The sequence below is a fragment of the Betta splendens genome, chromosome 24, assembly GCF_900634795.4.
Source record: "Betta splendens chromosome 24, fBetSpl5.4, whole genome shotgun sequence".
NCBI lineage: Eukaryota > Metazoa > Chordata > Actinopteri > Anabantiformes > Osphronemidae > Betta > Betta splendens.
Genome location: NC_040901.2, coordinates 8,524,192 through 8,547,118, shown reverse-complemented (window position 1 = coordinate 8,547,118; position 22,927 = coordinate 8,524,192). Strand labels below are relative to the sequence as shown.

The 22,927-nt window shown below is 49.9% G+C and overlaps 2 protein-coding genes across 4 annotated transcripts in view; one reads left to right on the top strand and one right to left on the bottom strand.

Annotated features, from left to right (window-relative positions):
* LOC114850084 (disheveled-associated activator of morphogenesis 1-like) overlaps positions 1-20,231 on the top strand; it is a 27,088-nt gene extending 6,857 nt beyond the window's left edge. Inside the window, exons 1-26 of one of the 3 annotated variants that reach the window (XM_029142059.3) lie at positions 462-1,442; positions 7,777-8,066; positions 9,186-9,275; positions 12,121-12,192; positions 12,543-12,637; positions 12,942-13,275; positions 13,353-13,463; positions 13,539-13,642; positions 13,727-13,793; positions 13,865-13,982; positions 14,446-14,584; positions 14,691-14,749; positions 14,824-15,011; positions 15,098-15,406; positions 15,484-15,591; positions 15,963-15,992; positions 16,212-16,309; positions 16,386-16,470; positions 16,544-16,650; positions 17,232-17,320; positions 17,419-17,587; positions 17,661-17,768; positions 17,861-17,921; positions 18,009-18,140; positions 18,582-18,752; positions 18,890-20,231. In XM_029142059.3, coding sequence (XP_028997892.1) covers positions 7,881-8,066; positions 9,186-9,275; positions 12,121-12,192; positions 12,543-12,637; positions 12,942-13,275; positions 13,353-13,463; positions 13,539-13,642; positions 13,727-13,793; positions 13,865-13,982; positions 14,446-14,584; positions 14,691-14,749; positions 14,824-15,011; positions 15,098-15,406; positions 15,484-15,591; positions 15,963-15,992; positions 16,212-16,309; positions 16,386-16,470; positions 16,544-16,650; positions 17,232-17,320; positions 17,419-17,587; positions 17,661-17,768; positions 17,861-17,921; positions 18,009-18,140; positions 18,582-18,752; positions 18,890-19,102 — 3,243 coding nt within the window. In that variant the 5' untranslated portion in view covers positions 462-1,442; positions 7,777-7,880 and the 3' untranslated portion in view covers positions 19,103-20,231. Of the gene's footprint in view, positions 1-461; positions 1,443-7,776; positions 8,067-9,185; positions 9,276-12,120; positions 12,193-12,542; positions 12,638-12,941; positions 13,276-13,352; positions 13,464-13,538; positions 13,643-13,726; positions 13,794-13,864; positions 13,983-14,445; positions 14,585-14,690; positions 14,750-14,823; positions 15,012-15,097; positions 15,407-15,483; positions 15,592-15,962; positions 15,993-16,211; positions 16,310-16,385; positions 16,471-16,543; positions 16,651-17,231; positions 17,321-17,418; positions 17,588-17,660; positions 17,769-17,860; positions 17,922-18,008; positions 18,141-18,581; positions 18,753-18,889 lie in introns of those variants that run through there. The other 2 variants (XM_029142060.3, XM_055506321.1) reach the window with 2 other exon arrangements.
* On the bottom strand, positions 20,229-22,927 carry LOC114850092 (trans-L-3-hydroxyproline dehydratase). Its single transcript, XM_029142069.3, has 6 exons — positions 22,789-22,927; positions 21,703-22,187; positions 21,463-21,632; positions 21,205-21,327; positions 20,987-21,124; positions 20,229-20,819 (listed from the first exon to the last, which is right to left on the bottom strand). The coding sequence occupies exons 1-6, from the start codon at positions 22,809-22,811 to the stop codon at positions 20,694-20,696; spliced, it is 1,065 nt and encodes a 354-aa protein (XP_028997902.1). The 5' UTR covers positions 22,812-22,927; the 3' UTR covers positions 20,229-20,693.

The following is a 22,927-nucleotide window of genomic DNA, read 5'->3' as shown; positions in this document are numbered from 1 at the left end:
CCGTTGGTGACTGCACCGGCGCGGCTCGCCGATGGCGTCTGGCAGCGCCGGCAGAGAGAAACGGCTTCACACGGGCCCGTCGGGCAGGATCTGATGGGGAGACGCTGAGAGCAGAGCAGCTGCGAGGTTCTGGCGAGCTAGCTGGCATTTCCAGTTGCAGCTGTTTGAAGCCTTCTCTAACCCAGATATGCTCATGATGATGATGATGATGATGATGATATTGACTTCCTCCCTTAACACTAAGGGAAACGTACAGAGCCCCATTTCCCCATGCGTTTTCAGCAACGCAGATGTTTAAGGTTGATTTGTGTCGTTCGCCTTTTGGCAGTGAACTGCCTCCACTCCAGACTTTTCCTGGTGAGTGGAGTAAATCCGGTCTCAGTTTGCAGCAATCTGATCCGCGGGCGCGTTTCTAGTGCATTCCCCGATTGTGCTGATCGTGAAAACAGTATTAAATAACACAATATGCAACAACAACACGGTGACACCTTGTTATTGTGATCTTCTGTGGTAAACCATGAGTCACTGCTGAGGAACAAGGAACGAGATGACTTCTGGGTGGCACCCACTTTGTTAACACCTGCTGAGGCAATGGCTTATATGAGGGCACGTCTGATCCCAGACAGACGTAATAGTATGAAAACGCATTTATTCCATGAACAGTATCCTCACTCTCAGTCTTTGTGCTGTGCTGCTGCTCGTGTGAGGCTGATAAACATCGTCATAAAAAGCAAATTCCCTTCATAGTTCTGTTATTTCAGCGTTTAGTCCAAATAGCTGTCAGTGTGTCGTAATGTAGGTCTGCTGAGTGCTGGGAGTCGGTAATTAGGACGAGATGCAGGAGTGATGCTGCTGTTGTAAATCATGTGGGAGTGTCTCAGGCTGTTTAGATTCAGAATACTTGGCGCGTTGTCTCATTGTTGCCGGACTCTAAAGGTGCAGTGTTTTAATGGTGGGGGAGTTCAGGTGTTTTTGTTCTAATAATATTATTATTATTTTGACGCTGGAGCTTCGTTCTCCTGCTGCAGTTTACCTCCAACGAGCCCTGAGCACGTTGTCTGAAGCCAGCGTGCCGTGGGGGGGGAGGGGAGGCGCTGGGCGGTGGCCCGTGGGCTCGGCTGCATCGCATTAGGACCGGGAGTGCTGAAAAGGGGAGGGGCCTGGAGCCAACATCTGCGCCGGTCCCCCTCTGCCCCCGCGGCACGCCGCAGAGAGAGGCAGAGCGCCGGAGGTCAGGGAGGGAGAGGACGCGCCGGGGAGGAGTTCTAGCCGGCTGCTAGAGAGCTCCTCAGGCAGCGGTGAGACGGGGAGAGCGGCGCCCATCCTCCAGCTCCAGCCCCTGGACCCGCTGTCGACCGCGCAGAAAGCCGGATTCCGCAGCGAGTAGAGGATTTGAAGGGAATGCCCAGAGAGCAGCGGAGGCGCGCTCGCTCCCGGACAGGGTAAGACGAGACGGGCTGAGCGAATCTGACTGATTCACCCTGTAATGTAATGAGCCGGAGCTGAACCGGGCTATCTGCTTACTGGAATGTGTGTGTGTGTGTGTGTGTGTGTGTGTGTGTGTGTGTGTGTGTGTGTGTGTGTGTGTGTGTGTGTGTGTGTGTGTGTGTGTGTGTGTGTGTGTGTGTGTGTGTGTGTGTGTGTGTGTGTGTGGAGTTCATGCGATTGGCAGATAATGTGAGGCTATCATATCAGTCGCTGTGTGTGTGGGGGGAGTTTGGGCTGCTGCTTCTGCTTTATCGCTCCCCTGGATACGCTCTGGATGCCTCTCACCGCGACGTAGGTGATTGTGTCATGTCTCGTGTCTAATTAGGAGGTGTTGGTGCGGAAAACAGTGTTGCCGTAGTAACCGGGGGGGGGGGGCGAGGATGACAGGGCGCCCCGGGCCCCGGGGCAGATTTGCTGGTGAGAGAGTTGTCTGTATGTGGGGAATGCCCCGTAATGACAAGGCCGGTCTGGGGGTGGGGGTGGGGGTGGCGCTGGTGGAAATATGTATTCACACGGATGCCGGCTGCAGGCGGCGACCTCCCACCAGCTCCTCCACCGGGTTTGCTGAGCGCAGCCTGTTATCAGTGTCAAATGAGTGTGTGCGAGGGGGCGGCGGCGTTTGGGGTTTCTTTCTTTTTTTTTGTTTTTTTGTTCCGTGACGAGGCTGGAGTGCAGACAATCAGGTCAAAGAGAAGGAAAGTCACCTTGAGCGAGAGGGAGAGGGCTGCTCGCTGCTCGCTTCCTGCCGCTGCACATCCTCCTCAGGTTCCACCGCCACTTCCTCGGCCGCTCCCGTGAGGCCACGTGCGAACGCTCGTCTTTGTAATTCTGCAGGATTTCATGGCGCCTCAGACCGATGGCGAGCGCGATCTTCACCCTGTAATCCGTAACGCTTGTGTTATTTGTTTTCGTCCCCTGAATTAGAGGCCCAATCCTATTTTCTCCCCTAAACATCCCCAGCAGATTAAAAGGGAGGGTAATGTGCGGTGGAAGGGGGCTTACATTAAATCACCCACCCACCCGGCGAGCGCCCGTCACCCACCGCTCCGGTTGCCATAGCAACTGAGGAAGAGGTAGGGATTTGGAAGAGGACAGGCTACAGCGAAGGATATCCTCGCGGAGATTACAATGCCCCCCACGCCCTGCTGCTGACGACGCGGCCCCACTGCTGGGAAACACATCTGTCATTAATGTGGGACGGAGCCCAGCTGTCGGGAACGCAATCACCACGGCTCCGGCTGCCGCACAGACGGGAAGCTCGCATCCAGACGTATTCACCGTTGATGCCGATTGTCTTCAGCATCCGCTGAGTGGACGGCATCTTAATTAGTTGCAGATGAATCCTCACGTCCTGTTGGAGGAGCTGGAGCTCTTCTTCATGTGGGTGTGGTTTAGGCCTAGAAACCATATTGCATATAAAGTATATATGGCTATTTTTAGTTGCAATCTTTTCTAATTAGGAAGTGATAAGGGCTTCTTACGTCTTGGGTGCTATTTTTAAACCCCACTGTTTTGTGTTGTTTGGACCGTATCCAGTAAACAGAGCCCTGAGGAATAAGCTGCAACTCTGGCAAGGATGCTGTCGCGTGCTTGACTCGTTTCCTTCTTCGCCACAAGTCCAGTCTCCACCTCATGGTCTGAAGAATGCAAACACTGGAGGGGTGGGGGGTTGAGGCGCCTGCGTGCAGAACAGGTTTGACAACGCTTTCAGTGGAAGGAGCAGCAACCTTTCAACCCGCTGTTTAATCTCTGTCCTCCCAACGTGCCTGCTGCTGCACACTCCCCGAACCCGAGGCCGCATCTTCAACTCTGTGCTACTCTCCACTGGAATAACAGGCAAATGGCATTTGTAAAAGTCCAGTGTGCTGCAGGTTACGACCAGCTGGAGCTCATGGACACATGCAGTGTTTTTATGGACAGAGGGGTGCTTTAGGTTTGGCCTGTGCAACTGAGAGTCCCATTAAATGCACAACGTGTTTGCATCACTGTGGCAAAAAGCACAAATTGAATTGACCTCACTGATAAACATCTGTCAATCAGCAGTGAGGCCTAAAAGCCTTTGTTCATCAAATAATCCAGCGGTCTGGTAGATAGCATCAGGTCAACAGTTCAGATCACAGATCAGCTGATCAAACAGCCATTCGTGCTGTAGAATGAAACGCAAACAGCGCCTTCATCAGCCTTTTGTCCTTCTACTGTCGATCCCTGGCTGATCATGAACCCAGTATCACAGACCAGGTTTGTGAAACACTGTGACACTGTAATGAGTTTGATTGTGTCTGTGTAATAGGTGATAGTCCCTGAGAGAGCGCCGCTTCATTCTACGCACAAAGCGGTCGAAACAGCCAGTAATAATATGGACGACTAGAAGCAGGAAGAGCGTAGACGCCGTCCTGAAAACAGGAAAAACGACCACATCGCTAGAATCACTTTACATTCCTCCCTGTGCTGTTATTTGCATAACTTGGTTACAGTCGACTGTCACTAGTTCAAAGAGCTGCAGATGTTGTGCTGTTCCTGCCTTTCCTCTGCCCTCCCTGCTGATCCTGTAACCGGAGAGCGCTGCTCCATCGGCCATGTGACACTAGCAGCGCCTTTCATATCTTGACACACGATCCTGTGATGCAAATTCACACGGGCGCTCGCGCCGCCGCGCCGGGGCCTCGCGCTCGTCTGACTGGTCGGCGGGCGTCTTCCAACCTGCCCGTCAGCATTTCTGTCATTTCTTGACGTGCGTGTGTGTGTTTTCTGCACGAGGGCTGTCGTTAGCTGACTGAGCATCATGTATTGTATCCAGCTGTGCAGGACAGATGTGCTGCTTGGGTCTTAACCAGAGGTGGTGAATGTGAGTCATAGTTTATCAAACTAACCCAGAGTTTCCAGTGGGAATAACGTGAGTCGTTAGCTTCGTGTCAATGGGTTCAATGGAGGTTTAGTAATATAATATATGCACAAGAGGTTTTATCCCTTGTGATTGTTATTGTTGTTGCTTGTGAACCAATGCGCTTCCCGTGTCAGCGGAGTTGAGTTTCAGTGGGTTGCTAAATGGTTTTCAGCTGGCTCCCACTCGCCTTCACCCTGTGAGCCCTTTTATTCGCAGCTGTCTGATCTGATCCAAAATAAATGACCACGAGCAGTGCAGTGTACAATAATCCTGGGGGGGTCCAAAAGTCCTTAAGCCACTTGGGAGAACAAATGGTGCAGATAGTACCTGTGCCAGACGAGAACCTGTGTCCCAACACCCAACACCCATACATATTTTTGTGATGTTAAAGTGGCTCTAAATCGCTATAAGTCTGGAGCAGAAGGACATGTACATGCTGTATAATGTTGAGTCGCTGTGCATTGAAATGACTGCAATGTGATGATTGTCTAGTCTGAGCCATCCCAAATCCTAAATCGGAAAAGAAGATTAAACCAAATGCCTTCCTGCCCCTCATGTACCGCAGCTGCAGCCAGTCAAAAGTGGTCTCAATATTGTTCTAGTTCCACAGTTGAACCCAGAACGTCTCCTGTGTTCGGGCTTTCAACACGGCTCATGTGACACAAGGCGCTGTCTGTTGGGGAGCGCCTCGGCGATAGCAATGATAAAGTGTTGATTTAGCGCTGACCCGGCACAGAGGTCGGGGTCAGACGGAGCAGAGGGAGAGGCAGCCTGCTGCTCCAGGACATGTCACACATCCCATTATTGCTGATCGCACGCATTATAGCCCCCTCAGAACCAACCGGATCGACACGCCGCTCCTCTGCTGTCTCCACTGTGCTTTCCCATACGAAGGATGGGAGCGATGCGCAGCTGCGTCGTGTCCCGGCCGTCGTCGGCGCCGCCATTAGCAGCTCTAGATTTGGAGAATTAAGCGGACGCCTCGGAGCCAGAAAGTGCTGAGAGGTGCCAGCTGTTGCAGGAGGAGGTATTTCACGCATCTGTTTCCAATGCTCTACTGTCCACCGCGTTCTGACTCCAAGGCTGAATTCCTGCTCTGCGGCAGACACATGTTGGGTTGTTAGCATCAGCTTGTTGACCTGTTGGAATTCAGGCATTAGGCACACAGCTACTTATTCATGTGTTGGCCTTTACTTTGCCCGTTGCATCCAAAGTGGTTGGAGGAAGCTTTGGTACCAAAAGGACTTAAAGAGTTGAGAAATTTCAAATCCATAAAACAATTTAGTTAAATGGGCTCAAGTGGATAAAAGGAAAGAGAGGGAATGTTAGGATTCCGCCTGTGTTCCGTTGGGTCTCTCGGTGCGTGTCTCCGTGTTTAGCTTCAGATGCTCTCCTTGGCTTCTGCCTTTTCTCCAGACGACCTGACAGGTCCAGCGCAGGCTCCGCGCACGGGCTCACGCGCGCTTTACAAACACCGGGATCCTTTTCCCCGCCTGGACTCCTGCCACGCTGCCCACGGAACCGCACGGTGGAGGGTATGCGAGGATAGAGGTTTCCCACAGACAAAGGAGCGAGTGTTGGTGTAAATATGGGTGGGCGGGTTCAAACACGGCCTGAGTATGAAGGGAGTCCCTAGAATAACAGCTGATGCTGTTTGTTGGTACACGCAGACACTCATAATATGGAAAATGCCGCTGTTTACATGTCAGACTCTTGTCTTTCCAGGAAACACACCTTCATTCTGCTGAACCTCAGATGAGGGTCAGTTCCTACAGGCATGAAGGCATCAGAGGCTCTGTCAGAGCGGGCGAAGGCCGGCGGTGTTGATCGTTTGGGTGGTGGTTCAGGGTCGCGAGGCTCGTCTGGATACGGCAGGAATGTCCTCCTGTTCCAACAGGCCCTTGTTCCGCCGGGGACCTTGACCGCCCGGCGAACAGGTTACTCATTAAAGCGGATCCTTCACACGGATCATGGAAAAAGCTGGACGGCGCCGTGGACTAATATGGTCAAGGAGGAGCGCGAGTCCCCTCGCGCCGGGGACGGCCGGCGAGCGTGAGGCCGAGCAGCTGCTGGTAGTCTGTTTGGGAAAGTCAAGGATGTGTCAAAATAAATACACCCCGCAGTGTGTGCGCGGAGCGAGCCGCTGTGTACTTTATCCCACGTGTGGCCACTTTGTGTAGCCTCCATTCACTGAACGTCGTATGAAGAGAGAGATTATTGTAGTAATGGAACAAGTTTGTTGATAATAGTTTGTTACAGGATCAGGGACGGTTTGAACCACAGTTTGCCTCAGGACAAAACAGTTTAATATAGAATTTCATTTTCCTCTTTGGTCCTTCAGGATTTGCTAAAAACAGTTTACAAAATCCGATTTCTGGAAATGGTTGTACTGTTTCAAGAAAGGCTGTGACGGCAACAGGTTTCGTGGGAGCTGCCGTAGGAAACGTCCTCATTTTCCGACTTTAGCTGTCGTCTGTGGCCTCCGTTCGCTGAGCTCAGTGACCCGCAATTACTTACAGTACAGCGAGGGACGCGACCTGCGGGAGCCAAATTCAGAGCGGCATCACATATGCGGCGCGCGTCCGTCTGGGCCGAGATTCGAGATTCTGGGCCGTATTGAAGCTGGTGAGGAAGGAGCGGCGTCCTGGGGTTCCTGCAGGTCAGCACAGGCTGTGGTTTATGATACTTGGCGTGGAGATGGAGGCGCCGGTCACCGCAGGGACAGGGCTGCAGAGCCGCTTTCGTGACTCGCCCACTGCGTGTCCCTCGGATGTCCTCGTTCTCCAGGCGTCTGTAGCCACGCTAGCGGCTCGGTGAGGTTCAACCTTGGAGCTCAGTGGTGTGATGATGTCATCGCGCCACATTGGACGCATTTCTGCTAAATCTGCAGCTGCCACGGACCCAACAACCGTGTGCCGGGGGAGGAATCGCTCCGCGTGTTGCAGTCGGGTGGCGTCAGCCTCGTGGTTCTGCCCGCTTGTGCTCGTGTTGTCTCACGGTCGCTGCAAACAGCAACGTTCCTCGTCGGGTCTGGAGAGAAAGGAGTAGAATAGGAAGGAAGAGAAGATGAAAAGGCCTGAACGCACTAATGCTGGTGAATTATGGTCTCCGTTTCAAACAACACACTCTCCTGGGACCCTATTGTATAAACAGTATAATAAAGTAGCCTTTACTGTGACTCACTCTGACTCCGTATTATTAACCATCGCCATGGAAAACTCTTAGCTTTGTCTGGTTTTATGTCCTTCAGATAAATTACACTTGCTCTAATAACAACATGGCCTGATCCAAATCAGTTGCTGTGGCCCTTTGCCTTTAACATAACAGGAAGTCCTGAGAACCTTCTGCTTCTGTAATTGCGTCTCGTATTTATGTGTTATGTGTTTGTCGTATTCTGTCCGCAGTTCTCTCTGACGGAGGCCGACCCCTGAGGCGGAGGAGGCTGCACCGAGGCCCAGCAGGAGCCTAAACCCCCCCGACCCGAGCAGCCCCACGCGTGGGAGCGGCCATGGCTCCGCGGAAGCGCGGCGGCCGCGGCGGCGGCGGCCTCTCCTTCATCTTCTGCTGCTTCAACAACAGCGACCACCCGGAGATCACCTACCGGCTGCGGGAGGACTTCGCGCTGCAGTCCATGGAGCCGTCGCTGCCGATGCCGGGATACGACGAGCTGGACGGCATGTTCGCCGAGCTGGTGGTAAGACGTGGTGCATACTGTACGCCCCCCCCCCCCCCCCCCCGGTGTACAGGGGTCTGTCCTCCCTCTGCTTCATTGTCACGTCTAATTTGTCCGGCCTCTCGTCTCCCTCGGCCCCATCCTCCTCTCCCACGGTTGCCGGGGTGATCTACGCGTGACATTTCTGCACATCAATAGAGCGCATTGAAGAGCTGCCTCCTCCGCCCGCTAATTGCTTGTTTTTGTCCACCGCCCATTATGAGGACATAATTGAGTAAGTTGAGTGTGACAACAAGCAGCCTTTCAGTTGCTCTGTTTACCAAAAGACAGTGGCCACGTGCTTTCCTTTGGAGCCGCTACGATCGCAGCAGATTTATTGAAAGTGGAGTTTTGACCTTTACTCTAACAGTAAAACGTCCGACTCTGGGATTCACTTCATTTGTGAGTCTGCTTAAAGCAGGTGACACTCACTGACACCAGTGAGGATGTGGTCTTGATTCAATCAGCCTCCACAGCTATTTTAGGACCTTTGGCTGTTTCTCATATTGATTCACAGACCACGACGGTTTAAGGACAGAACGTCAGATAATGGCTAGTTCCAGGGAACATTCACCCGTCTGTTGGGTAAATAACATTACGTTAATCTGTTTGCTGCGTAAATGACCTCCGAGGACAAATAGACCCGTGTTTAGACTCCGTTATCTGTAGCTTTGTCTCGTAAATGCTTGAAAGGCGTCTCGTGACTTTTGCCGTGGTTCACGTGAATCCTCTTTATCTGTCCTTGTCTGGACTGATGCTGACGAGGACGTCAGGAAACTCTCCGAATCCACAGCGACGACTCTATGTTAGGGATATCGTATGACCACAGTCCCTCAGGTATTTATTCAAACATTCCCCGACAGCTCCCTTCATGCGCCTCTGGTTTACATCGTGACGCATGTTGTTTCCAGATGTTTGTTGCCACATGTCGGGCGTGCGGACCACGCCTCCCCTCATCCCACCGTTACTCACGCGCCGACGGGCCGCCAGACGTCGGATTCAGAGCTGCGGCGGGTTTACGACGGCGGCACCTGGCGACGGCGCTGAGCTCATGTGCATTTTTCCCACTGTAACCCACTGTGCCTTTCTGTTCCTGCACAGGACGAGCTGGACCTCACGGAGAAGCACAGGGAGGCCATGTTCGCCCTGCCCGCGGAGAAGAAGTGGCAGATCTACTGCAGCAAGAAGAAGGTAAAACGATGTCACGGCCGCCGCCCGTCACTGCTTCCTGCTGAATAACACCTGCAGATCATCCTCCTGGGGCTGTTGATACCCTGCGTGGCCGCGTCCCCGCTCGCGACAGGCCCCAGCATGAGCACTGGAATGCTGGCGGTGTTTTTGCTTCTTTCGCCACCGATGTCAGGTGGCTGTTAACTACTCGCACAACATCACAAGTCCAGAACATAGTTTCCACTCTTTTACGTAGAACAACTTGAAACGGCAGCTTATGCTGTTTAGGAATAAGAGTGAAAAGTCCTCAACCTCCATCCTTTTATATAGTCTATAAACCTTTATCATTCATGGGAAACCACAAAACGGCACAAACTGCCAATAAATAGTTGACATTTCACTATTAAAACTATTTCAGGCAAACCACTGCAGCCGCACTCGTGCTACTCTGTTGCACCGAGGGCACGTTCTGATAACTTTACAGCCTCTGATGTGGCAATTGCTCACTTTCCCCATCACTACATAATAAGCCTTTGTTTCCTGATCAAAGCTCCGCTGTGAATGACTCACTCGCTCAAGTTGAGCAGAAGTCGCACGTAAAAATAGTGAGTGTATCATTTTCATAGTCCACCTGTCCCTTTAAAAGCGGTCACGTAGCCCTCACCGGCTCTGCCTCTCTGTGACAGTCGTATTTCATTATGTCTGCTCTCCCTGATTAAAGCAGCATCAGTGCTTCCTTTTTTTCCACCGAACGACTTCATCCTCTCCATGCAGGATGCCTTTTCCATGTTAGATCAACTCAAACTAAGCTTTCCTACGAACACTGAACGTCTCATCACCTTTTTTTGCAGCACTGTTTCTCAAGGCCATAGGTATGAGGGTGAAGGATATCCTGCCCAAACTAATGTCCAGCATTTTAAACCTTTTAAAATAGTTCCCTAAACACAGTGAGGAGTAATAAATATAAATGAAATAAAAATAAATAAATAAAATGATACTGTATGGTATGTTGTCAAAAAATATGCCTTAGTGTAATGTAGTATGTGGTGAAAAACCTTCCTTTGCGTAGTATGTGGTTTAAAAATACACTATTTTAGTATTTGTTAAAAACCTGTGTTTTAGTACATACTTTGACCACACGCTGTACGCCCTGCTCCTGTTTCTGCTGTGTCCCACTTAGTGACCTCTTTAGGAGCAGTCCCGGGGCCCAAACTAGCCTCATAACAAACCAAATATAAACCCTGTAATAAGCCTCCGAACGTCGTTCTGTTCGGCTGCTCAGACAGAACACGTGGGGTTTCAGCGTTGGTGCAACCAAGCGGAGAGCGGCAGCATCGACCTGCAGAACGGCGCCGAGGTCGCTGACTCGGCATCCTGCTCTGGCCCCGAACCAGACAGATACGAACTCCGAATCTGAGCCCAGGGAGGAAGTTTGCGTGTGCGCGCGCGTGAAGGAAGCAGCGAGTTGTCCAAAGCAAACAGGAAGGCTTTACTTTCACAGGTGCAGCTTTTGTACACGGGGGGGGGTTCATGAGGAGGAGGTGGGGTCATTATCAGGGCGCTCCGAGCTCAGGACTGATGAGGTGGCTCTTTTTCACCAGCTTTTGGCAGCGCAGGCTGGGAGTGAAAAGTCCATCAAAGCCCGAGGCTGTTTGGTTTGGCCGAGCACCTGAGGTGGTGAGATCATGCTGCAGAGGATCCGTCTTCCTCCCGCTGCTCGGCCCTCCTTAAGGACGCATCATCTGCCAAGCAGCAGATTTAGTGGTTGTTAGCGGAGACTTTTCAGATTGGTTTTAAATTTCATCAAACAAACTTCCAAGAGGACGGAGCGGCGCTGTGTGTTTCATGTAGACTGGGCTGCTGCCCCCAAACGCTGGAGCGGAGATAGATTCCTGTTTTCCACAGTGTCTTTGATCTTTTACTGTTTCAAACAGACCGTCAGCCTCTGCATGTCTCTATCGCGACCCTAAATAAACCGTCCGCGGACTTCCGGCTCGAGAGGCGAGCGCCGTCCATTACGCTGAGCGCTTTTCCTGTTGAGTGAGTCAGAGAGAGGCAGGCCACAGCCTGGGCGCGTCCGGGAGGTGAACTCTTTTAGCGCCGAAAGGAAGCGGTGCCACCTCCGCGTCGGCCTCGCCGACGGACTGAACGCCTTCCAGCGCCAGCTGGGTCGAGCTGGCACCGGCGCCGGACGGAGCAGCGGGATCGAGCCTCCCGCTCCGTCGCTGCTCGGCCGCCGCCGAGCGGCCAAGGCCCGCGGTTCCTGGCAGAGCGGCCCGGTTCCTACAGGCCTGCTTTATTAGGCCACGCCCCATTAGATCCCCATGGTCACAGCTCAGTCGTGCTTAATGGGGCAGGAGATGAGATGAAAGCCTCGGGGCCTTTTGTGCACAAGCCAAGCTCAGGGTCCAGTCATTGTCTCCTCATCTGTCCAGAATACCTCATTATCCAAGAAATATTTAGCTGTTAATTTCACTGGTAATGTAAACACGCCTGTGCGGAGATTAATCCCAGCATAAATCCTTAATCTGCAGTTTAACATTCATCCACTAATCTGACGATCAAGCAGCTGTGCTCTCTATTCATCTCTTCTCAGCACGTCTTGAAACAACGGCCTGAATAACGATGTCCCCACTTTGACTTCATGCTTCACTTGAGCCTGTTTGCTGTTTATATTCATCAATTCATTAATTTCATGTCTTTTAGCGCTGATTTGATGACTGATGGAATGAGTTGATGTTGAAATATTTTTTCACCCACATTCTTATGTACTATTTTATTAATAACATTGGGCTGATGTTTATAAGGCCACTTTTTTGTGACAGTGCTTGGAAATCAATGCTTCTCTCTCTCATCTATGTTCCAGGAGCAAGAAGAGAACAAAAGTGCAACTAGTTGGCCAGAATACTACATCGATCAGCTCAATTCAATGGCAGCTGTAAGTAATAACATGGCTTTCATTTATTCTTTTTGGAAATAAAATTGGCTGCTAAGGAGCATCTGTCCTCTGTTGCACTTCCAGAGACGTCTGCCTGGTTATTTTTATGAAATAGTTTTTTTCATTATCCAAGTCAAAGGTCCACGATTGCAAATCCATCCATGACCAATCTGAGATTTGACTTGACAGTTTGTAACTAGCGCAGGTTTGAGCCAAATAATCACACATGGCCTTTCATTGTTAGAGGAAACCTGAACGGTGTTCATATAAATCTACATTCAGTGACGTATGCAGGATATCAGTCGACTCCCTTCAAATGATTCCACCAATTTTCTGGTGTTGTTGAACAGAGGAAGACGCTCCTCGCTCTGGAGAAGGAGGATGAGGAGGAGAGGAACAAAACCATAGAGAGCTTGAAGACGGCTCTGAGGACACAGCCCATGAGGTCAGCACATCTGGAAACATCCTCCTCTTTGTGCTACATTCAAATATCACTGCAGCTACTGTCATTTAGCTTCCTCTCAGCCCGTCAGTCTGGACTATATGTAAATGAGCCCTTTGAATGTCTGTAAAGGTCACTGCAGCATTGGTTAAAGATTTTATTCTTTTATTATGAAGGTTTTATTCACCTCAATGTACATAGAATCATGTTTAGTGGAATTGATCTTTTTTTCAAAGATGAGTCAACAAACCATAATGAAAACATTGATTTGTCACTAAAGTGCAAAATTCTGCTCTCCTCCTCTCAGGTTTGTGACTCGCTTCATCGACCTGGACGGCCTCACGTGCATCCTGAACTTCTTGAAGACCATGGACTACGAGACGACGGAGTCCCAGATCCACACGTCGCTGATCGGCTGCATCAAGGCCCTGATGAACAACTCGCAGGGCCGCGCCCACGTGCTCTCACACACCGAGAGCATCAACATCATCGCCCAGAGCCTGGCCACGGAGAACATCAAGACCAAGGTGGCGGTGCTGGAGATCATGGGCGCCGTGTGTCTGGTGCCGGGGGGCCACAAGAAGATCCTGCAGGCGATGCTGCACTACCAGCGCTTTGCCTGCGAGAGGACGCGCTTTCAGGTGCGTGGACACGAGTCGGGCTCACAGCAGGGGGCCATTCAAAAGCAAAAGCCTTTTAATGGACTGTCGCCCCTCAGACCCTGATTAACGATCTGGACCGGAGCACGGGGCGATACAGAGACGAGGTCAACCTGAAAACGGCCATCATGTCCTTCATTAACGCGGTGCTGAGTCAGGGCGCTGGAGGGGTGAGTTGCGTTCACGCGAGGAGCTCGTGGCTCGTTTGCCTCCGTTCTTAACCCCAGTCTTTATTTTCCACACAGGAGAGTTTGGAGTTCCGCATCCACCTGCGATACGAGTTTCTGATGCTCGGGATCCAACCTGTGATCGATAAGCTGCGCTCCCATGAGAACTCCACGTTGGACAGGTGAGCTGCAGAAACACCCGACGTCGCACCGGGTCGCGGTTCTGGTGCCGCTTTCTAACCCGCCGTCCCTCTCTGGCACCTCAGGCATTTGGACTTCTTCGAGATGCTGCGGAACGAGGACGAGCTGGCCCTGGCGAAGCGCTTTGAATCGGTAGGAGGACGTTTGGGCCGTGGCTCCTGAGTCCAGTCTTGATGTTCTGACCGAGCTGCTCTCTCCTGCAGGTGCACATAGACACCAAAAGTGCCACGCAAGTCTTTGAGCTCGTCCGCAAGAAGATGAACCACACCGATGCATACCCGCACTTTATGTCTGTGCTGCATCACTGTCTCCTCATGCCACGTAAGTGTTAAAGGACCAGTTACTGTTACAATCAGCATCACAGACACTTTATTTCTTCTTTTTCTGCAGAAAAAAGCCACATTTGGTTCTAGTTCCTCATGTGCTACAGTAGCCATGCTTATTTGTCTGAGCAGTGTTTCTAGCTCCGTGGGGCATTAAGTGTGTCATTAAGCCTTCAGCCACACAGGCGAGTGATGTGGTGTATTGAACAGTTGCACAGGCTCAGTGTTCTCAGGCTAAACAACAACAGTAAACATGTCTCACCACGGTTTATTCTTGCATGTGTCATCTTCCTGTAACCTGTGATTAAAGTCCCACTCTTTGGTTGATCTGTGTAATCTTCTAAAATGCCGTCACCCATCATCTTAGACAGGCTTCTGTAGCTCCAGCTCCTCCAGCTGCAGAGATGTTCCCCAAATATCACTGAGGGAGAGTGAAAATAACTCTGCCTCTCTCTCCTCAGACAAGAGGAGCGGTAACACGGTGCAGTACTGGCTGCTGTTGGACCGGATCGTCCAGCAGATGGTCCTGCAGAACGACAAAGGCCACGACCCCGACGTCACGCCACTGGAGAATTTTAACGTGAAGAATGTTGTCAGGATGTGAGTCCATGGAACAGATCACTTTAGTGTCAGACTGAAGCATCAGGATAGATTTAGAAAAAAATCACAACTAACAATGTTAGTAAAGTGTGTCATGCCTCCACAGGCTGGTCAATGAAAATGAGGTCAAACAGTGGAAGGAGCAGGCGGAGAAAATGAGAAAAGGTCTGTGCACTTATCAATGAGCTCAAATACAACACAGTGCCCACTTTAACACCAGATGCTTCGCTTCCCATCAGAGCAACACGAGCTGCAGCAAAGGTTCGAGAAGAAGGAGCGCGAATGTGAGGCCAAGACCCAGGAGAAGGAGGACATGATGCAGACGCTGAACAAGATGAAAGAGAAGCTGGAGAAGGAGAGCACCGAGCACAAGAATGTCAAGCAGCAAGTGACCGAACTCACGGCGCGACTGCACGAGCTCAGCGCCGTACGTCCTCCTCGGCCGCACTTAAAACGGCGAAAGGCCGCGCGTTCTGCTGCTGTGGTGTTAAACATTCGTCTCTCCCTCCTCAGAGACAGGCCGCTGTGGTTCCCGGAGGCCCCCCCCTCCCGCCTGGTCCCCCCGGGGGCCCGCTGCCCCCCCCACCTGTGCCGTCGGTCGCCGGTCTGTGCCCGCCTCCCCCGCCCCCGCCCGGCGGCATGATGCCCCCGCCGCCTCCCCCGCCCCCGCCTCCAGGGGGCCCCCCGCCCCCCCCAGGACACCCGCCCGTTCTGGGTGTCCCTCCGCCCCCCGGGGCACCTCTGGGACCGTCCCTGAAGAAGAAGAACATTCCACAGCCTTCCAACCCACTCAAGTCCTTCAACTGGTCCAAGTTGGCGGAGGTGAGAGCAGTCGAGGGAAGAAGCTGAGTGTGTTGGTGTTGAAATGTGATGTAAACGTCTTGTTTTGCCCGACATAGAACAAACTGGACGGCACTGTGTGGATGGAGGTGGATGATGCCAAGGTTTTTAAGGTCCTGGATCTGGAGGATATTGAAAAAACCTTCTCGGCCTATCAGAGACAGCAGGTACTGAAGACGGGGTAGTTCGTTTCAGATGATGTCCCTCTTTTACAATTGATCTTTAGATTTCTCAAGTACGATTATCAAAAGTCACACTTAGCTAAATTACAGTCAATCAGCTGCCTGAATCCTTCTCAATGCTGTGCTATATTTGAATGTTTTGATCATTTTTCATAAGTAACTGCATGAGTGCGGTTCATGCAGCATGTGAACCGGACACGCTCCAGTCTCACCGCTGCCTTCGTTACTGACGAGTCCCTTAAATGATGAACAAGCGTTGATTCATTTGCTGTTTGTTTGGATTGGCTGCCATCACGTAACTGCTTTACTTATCCTAATGAGTGCTTCCATCTTCCTGCCTCTTGCCTGCGTTTTAGGACTTCTTTATGATCAATAACAGCAAACAGGTGAGTGCACTCGCTCTGATTCTGTTCGTGTTGTCCAGCCGAACTTCCAGCTGCATGTTTGAGTCTATTAAATCCTGTATAGTTGTGCGTCATGTATGTGTTAATCAATGTGGGATTCTTCCTGTTGGACATGTTGTGTTACAGTATATTTGTGCCTGAGTGTGACAAAATTCTGTATGTTGAGAAACCACCAACTAACCTCCATCATTCCGCTGACAGAAAGAGGCAGAAGACGACACACTGAGCTCTAAAAAAGTCAAGGAGCTGTCAGTCATCGACGGGCGCCGAGCGCAAAACTGCAACATCCTTCTCTCCCGGTACGTCCAGTCCAATGTTGTGACCCTGTGAACGACACGAGTTCTCTTTAATGCGTCCATCTGTCGTGTGCTGCAGCCTGAAGCTGTCCAACGAGGAGATAAAGAGAGCGATCCTAACCATGGACGAACACGAGGACCTTCCCAAAGACATGCTAGAGCAGGTACATCAGGGCGGCGAATGAGACTCCAGCAGTGTGTGAATGAACCCTAAATGTCCTCTCCTTCCTCCATCAGCTGCTGAAGTTCGTCCCTGAAAAGAGCGACGTGGACCTTCTGGAGGAGCACAGGCACGAGCTCGACCGGATGGCGAAACCCGACCGTTTCCTCTATGAAATGAGCAGGTACGTGAGCAGCGCTCGACTCGGAGCGAGGCCCGCCTCCACCAACTCCAACAATAGCCTTTGTTTCCTCTCACCCGCAGCAGATAAGTGAAATGACACATGGGTTTTTACTTACCGAGGAACAATGGCCGCCTGTGTGACTCACGTCTAAGTGTGTGTTGGTGAAGCATTAGAACGTGTAACGTAATAACAGTATTTGCGTTTAGGTTTGGTAAACAAAGTCTGAGATTAAAGGAGCAAAGTAAGCAAGACACAAACTAATGCAGCGGATACAATAACAGAAAAATGTGTTGTGATTAAATATAAAATATACAATTAGCTTTTTGTTTAGTTTCAGTAATTTGCTGTTCTTTCCATTTTATTACCATTCTGGTTTATTTAAATAATAAAATGGGCTGGAGGACAGATGTGTCGCTGGCTTTCATTAGCTGCAGAGTCAGTGGTTTATAGGCTGAGAGCTTAACTCTGCCAAAAAATAAGCTCCGTCACACAATGAAAGGTTCGTCTGAGGCATTTAGTTGAGAGCGCACACAAGCAGCTCCGACTGTCCTTCTCCACGCACTGTTTTTGTCTCTATCCAGAATAAACCACTACCAGCAGAGGCTGCAGTCACTGTACTTCAAGAAGAAGTTCACCGAGAGAATAGCTGAGATCAAACCAAAGGTTGAAGGTAAAAAGAAAAGTGTAAAAGCACCTTAAACATTCTTTATATTAAAGGAAGGTGAACCCGACGTGAATGCTTTTGTTTTGCTTTTTGTCTGGTTCCAGCTCTGACCAAGGCATCTAAAGACATTTTACACAGTAAAAGCCTGAAGCAGCTGTTGGAGGTGGTGCTGGCCTTTGGAAACTACATGAACAAGGGTCAGAGGGGAAACGCTTACGGCTTCAAAGTGTCTTCACTCAACAAGATCGCCGACACCAAATCCAGCATCGACAAGTGAGCAGCGAGACCCAGGCTGGTAACGCGATACGGCTGAAACTCCATATTCACGTCTGTGCTGTGTTTGCAGGAACATCACTCTCCTACACTACCTGATCACCATCCTGGAGAAGAAGTATCCCAAAGTGCTGATGTTCCAGGAGGACCTGCACAGTATCCCAGAGGCCGCCAAAGTCAAGTAGGTGGAGGAGGGGATGCTTCTTAAATGGGGACAGCCTCCTGGTTCAAAGACAAATGCATTCATTAAAAGTGTTTTTATTATTATTTTAGCATGACTGAGCTGGAAAAAGACATTTGCAACCTGCGCAGCGGCTTGAAAAGCGTGGAGAGCGTGAGTCGAGATGAAAGATGGATAAAAATCAGATTAGTATTAGATTGTGCTTTTGGCCAAACTCTGACTGGTTCCTTTGCTTCACAGGAGCTCGACTTCCAGAAGCAGCGACCGCAGGAACACGGCGACAAGTTTGTGTCGGTGGTGAGTCAGTTCATCACCGTCGCGAGCTTCAGCTTCTCCGACGTGGAGGACTCCCTCTCGGAAGCCAAGGAACTGGTACGTGTGGAGCGCTTGTTGTAGGGAAGTCTTACCTCTAGACATCATCTGCCTGTGTACGCGTCAACAGAGAGCCATTCATCATATGGAAAATGGGTCGTTGCTTCAGTGTTTGCAACCGTTAAACCGTCTTTGAAGGTATAGGTTCTCAGCAGGATCTCACATCTGGATGTTCTCCCTTTTAACGTTCTGTAGAAAAAAGCGCCTCCGTAATTTGGGCTCCAGCCTGGCCTCCGCTGTAATCAGTAGCTGGTCAGATCTGGGTTAACATGGCTTCAAAGCCCCACTGCTGGTACCCTGCTCTAGTTTCAAAGAGCCCAGACCTAATGAGACTCCTGTAAAACAGTGGAGGACAGAGTAAAGTGCAGTTCCGCTGCATCCTGCTGTAAATCTGAACCTACCTTCCCCTCTCTGTGTGCCCCCTTCTCGATGGTCCCACAGTTTCTGAGGGCAGTAAAGCACTTCGGGGAGGACGCCACGAGGATGCAGCCGGATGAGTTCTTCGGTATCTTTGACCAGTTCCTGCAGGCGTTCACGGAGGCGCAGCAGGAGAACGAGAACATGCGCAAACGCAAAGAGGAGGAGGAGCGCAGGGCCAAGATGGAGGCTCAGGTACAACATCAGCACCCGTCAGCTGAACATAACATGCTAATGAAATGGAACGTGTAGCTTATTTATATAACAGCTATGACCCAGTTAGCTCAGCAGATCAAACAGCCTAATTCTGTACACTCCACTTCTGTCTCCAGCTAAAAGAACAGCGGGAGAAGGAGCGAAAGGCCCGGAAAGCAAAGGCCAATGGGGAGGACGACGGCGGCGAGTTTGACGACCTGGTGTCAGCGCTGCGATCGGGCGAGGTCTTCGACAAGGACTTGTCCAAGATGAAGCGCAACCGCAAACGCATCAACAGCCAGACGACGGACTCGGGCCGAGAGCGACCGGTCACAAAGCTCAACTTCTGAGCGGTTCCCAGCATCCCTGTTCCCCCCACACCTCCCGCTCCGCTCATTAGTTGCACTCTGGGTCGAACTGACACGCACATTCCTCAGCACCACCTCCTCCGCCGCCACCACCACCACCCAGCCCGGCTTTAATAAACCGCAGCCTCACATCATCAGCGGAGCCGCACACAGCAACATGTTTCACCCTGCAGAAAGAGTAAAAGCCAAAAACGGAGGAAAACCCGAAGATTCCCGCTGGAGGTGTGCTGTTTGATAGGAACTATCCTGCTGTTTTTATACGTCAGACTCTCCTTCAGAGCTTGATGCTCTACCCAAAAGAAGAGTCCATTAAAAACGCAAGGGGCCATTTTGTACAGACTGATTTTGTAGAAAGGGCGGAGCTGCTTTTCCATTTACTGAACTCAAAGATCTTTTTTGATGAGACTGAACCAGAACTTCCTCTTAACTCTGCTGCTCCTTGTCACAACCATCACGGGACTGGGCCGTTAAATGAATGTGGTTTTAACTGCAGCTCACGCCGCTGAGAAGCGGCGGCTGTTTTTGTTTCATTTTGTAACTCATTGACATGCAGCATTTATGTATCTGATCACTGTGTTTTATTTGAACTTCCTGTTAAGAGCTGGCCTTAACTCTGTTGATTTTATTGTTGAGTGGGTACTCTGAAAGGCCTGGGCCTGATCTGCAATGTCTCAACAAGTGTGGACACTCGTCATAGATTACACACATATTTTATATGTGTATATATATATATATATATATATATAAAATATGCTGTAAAGTTCTGTGTTTGTTACACATGCACATATGGAATTCATACTTAATATGCTAAATGCCATTAAACCCATACCCCATCGATGCACCACACCTGCTACTACTCCCTCAGATGGGAGATTTTATTTTATTTTATCTTGTCTACGTACTGGCTGGATTAACACAGCATAAAATTTATGGAAAACAAAACATCATGTGATGTTTTCATTGTGGTAGAACACGGCACATGTGGACATGTGATGCTCGGCCTCCATTAGCTGTGTGAATCCAGCCAGTGTCAAACACCCTCACTCAACTTTTATAATTTAAATATCGCCTTCCATTGTACGATGACCCAATAATAAATGGGAGAAAACAGGTTTGTCTATTTATTTGATTATTAAACGTTGATTATGCAGCTTTAGCCTTAAGTCTGAGAGTTGTCAGTATCACAGCACCACCTAGTGGTTGGTATCTGCTATTAAACAGAAACTCAACCTGCTATTCTTACATTTAATCATTAAAAAAAAAACTGTTTCCAGATTAAATTATTGGGAAAGTGGAGCTGTCCTCCACTAGGTTCTGCTGAATGACCATGAAGCTCTCAGTGTCTACTTTAGAGAATAATGTGACAATGTTTGGTTTATATTATTCTACTTTACATGCCTTTGTTGTCAGTAACTGAAATATTCTGGAGTTTTAGCATCATATTTCTTAGATAAGGTTACAGAGAAAACCATTAAAAATTTTAACTCGAAGTACATCAAATTTCAGTATTACAAACAAAAAGTTCTTCTCTGTTTACATACTTTAGTGTTGAAATAGAAAATTAAAGTGCAGCTCACTTCAGCAGAAACCCATGTGTCAGCTTATCACCTGGTTCCTGCACAAACCTTGAAACTCCGGTGTAGAAGGCTCTGCCTGCTACTTCTACCACTACAGCCCTGAAGTCGCCACATTTGGTCTCCTGAACAGAAACACAAAAACATTCACAGACCCATACATGCAGAAAGACAATTGAAAATCTATTATACAACCATCAAGACATGCAAAGTAGCCACAAATAAAATTAAACATGCAAACTACCAAGACATGCAGGACAATCACAAGGTGATTAGGTGGTAGTCAAACTACCTCAATAGCTTTTCCTGTGAACTGGGATTCAGTGGCTCCACTCTGAAATGTCCGGGTTTGGTTCAGCTGGATGAGACCTTTGTGGTACTGTAGAGCTACTCGAGCTGTAACGCCAGAGCCTGTGGGACTTCGGTCCACCTGACAAAGACCATAGCAAACACTGGTTCAGTGACACCAAGCTTAGCTCTATTCAAGTGTGAGTGACAAGATGGACGTACCTGAGATTCTGCGAACACACAAACGTTGGCCGTGGGTTCAGAGGAAAACTCATCTTTACCATCGGTGAGGATGGTGCCATACAGAAAAGCCAGATCATCACTGGTTGGGTGGCGCAACTTCACCTATGAGACAAAAAGTCACCTGTCTCATGATGACCATTAGAAACACTTTTCATGCAAGCTTCTTCTGAACTTATGCATCACAAGCTGCACCTGCAAGTTTTATTGTGTGGAATTTCCACATCTGTATGAACTCACCTGGGACTTGACAGCGTTCGTCACCGCTGTGGCAGCATCCACCAGATCTCGAGTCCTGGACTTGGTCACATCCAAACCAAACCTCTGTGCGTTTACAAAGGCGTAGAAGGCTCCTCCGTAGCTGATGTCAACCGTAACCTCTCCTAAGCCCTCAACCGTCACTGTGACATCTGGGGAAATGCTTTAGCTTATCCTGCATAGTAAAATCATCTGGACACTGTTGCGTGATCGTGATCCTACCTGTAGCAAATGCGAACGCTGGCACACTGTGAAACCTCACTCCTCCTGTTTTGCCATCAGAATACTCCACAAACGCCTTGACCAGCCCACAGGGACAGTGAATGTTGACTTGCGTCTCTGGCGACTGGGGTTCTTTCACCAGTTTGTAGTCCACAGCGAAGCGTCCGAGCGCGATCACCGCGTGTCCACACATGGTGCTGTAGCCCTCGTTGTGCATGAACAGGACGCCGAGGTCGGCCTCAGGCCGCTCACTGTCCACAATCAGGGCCCCGTACATGTCATAGTGTCCCCGCGGTTCAAACATCAGGGCCTTCCTGAGGTGGTCCAGATGCTCCCGCACATACCGGCGCCGGGACAGCACGCTGTCCCCGTGGACCTCTGGGTAGCCACTGAGGATGATGCGTAGCGGCTCCCCACCCGTGTGCATGTCCACCACGCAGATTTCATCTCCATGGTGCGGTGGAAGCGGCCAGTTCATGTCCAGGCTGAAAGATTTTCAAAACAGTGCTTAAAAAACTCAAGTAATGCTCCAAGCTGTTATTATAATACCAGGAAAATTAAAAACGTGCGCAGTGAATGTGCCACTGGTACATTTACTGGGCCTCAATCTCCCTCTCTCCCTCTGTGCTGGAATATTGCCTGCGGTTATTTGAGGAAAACACATTCGTTTGGGAATATGCAACTTACTTATCTATGATTAACTAGTAAAGATGCACTTCAAGATAATCACCTGAAGTGCACAATTATGTTTGTTAATTACGTCACAGCAAAAATGTGAAACAACATCAAATAACTTACTGCTCAAACATGGTTTTATTGCTCTCAGCTGAAAGTGACTTTTGAATGACAGACAAAATATTGTCTGAGAAGAATTTCAGGAGGCGTCACTTATAACTTCGTACATAATAATTTATCAAGGCCCGAACATGTAGGATTTATGCAGATATTTCTGAAACAAATCTGGACGGATTTCGTGCAAAACCGACGGACGACGATGGCGCATGCGTAAAACAACCTTCAGCAAAACGATGCAAAATCACATTATTTATATCAACATCATTTAAATAAAACTAACTTCTCTTTTACCTGTTTTTATTGGGTTTTAACATTCACCAAACTTTTGCAGACTCCACGCTCGTTCTCGTCCTTGTGCTTCCGGCCGTGGTGACTAACAGTGGGCAGCAGCGCCCCCTGTGGCCGGAAGGTGAACCTTCCAGTCTCAGGT

What these genes read in the sequence shown, in the direction of transcription:
- LOC114850092 (XM_029142069.3), bottom strand. Translation starts at nt 22,811, where the DNA reads ATGTTAAAACCCAATAAAAACAG. An exon ending in CGAACGCTGTCAAGTCCCAG is followed by an intron (nt 21,328 to 21,462) that starts GTGAGTTCATAC and finishes TTTGTCTCATAG; the next exon opens with GTGAAGTTGCGCCACCCAAC. An exon ending in TCACAGGAAAAGCTATTGAG is followed by an intron (nt 20,820 to 20,986) that starts GTAGTTTGACTA and finishes GTTTCTGTTCAG; the next exon opens with GAGACCAAATGTGGCGACTT.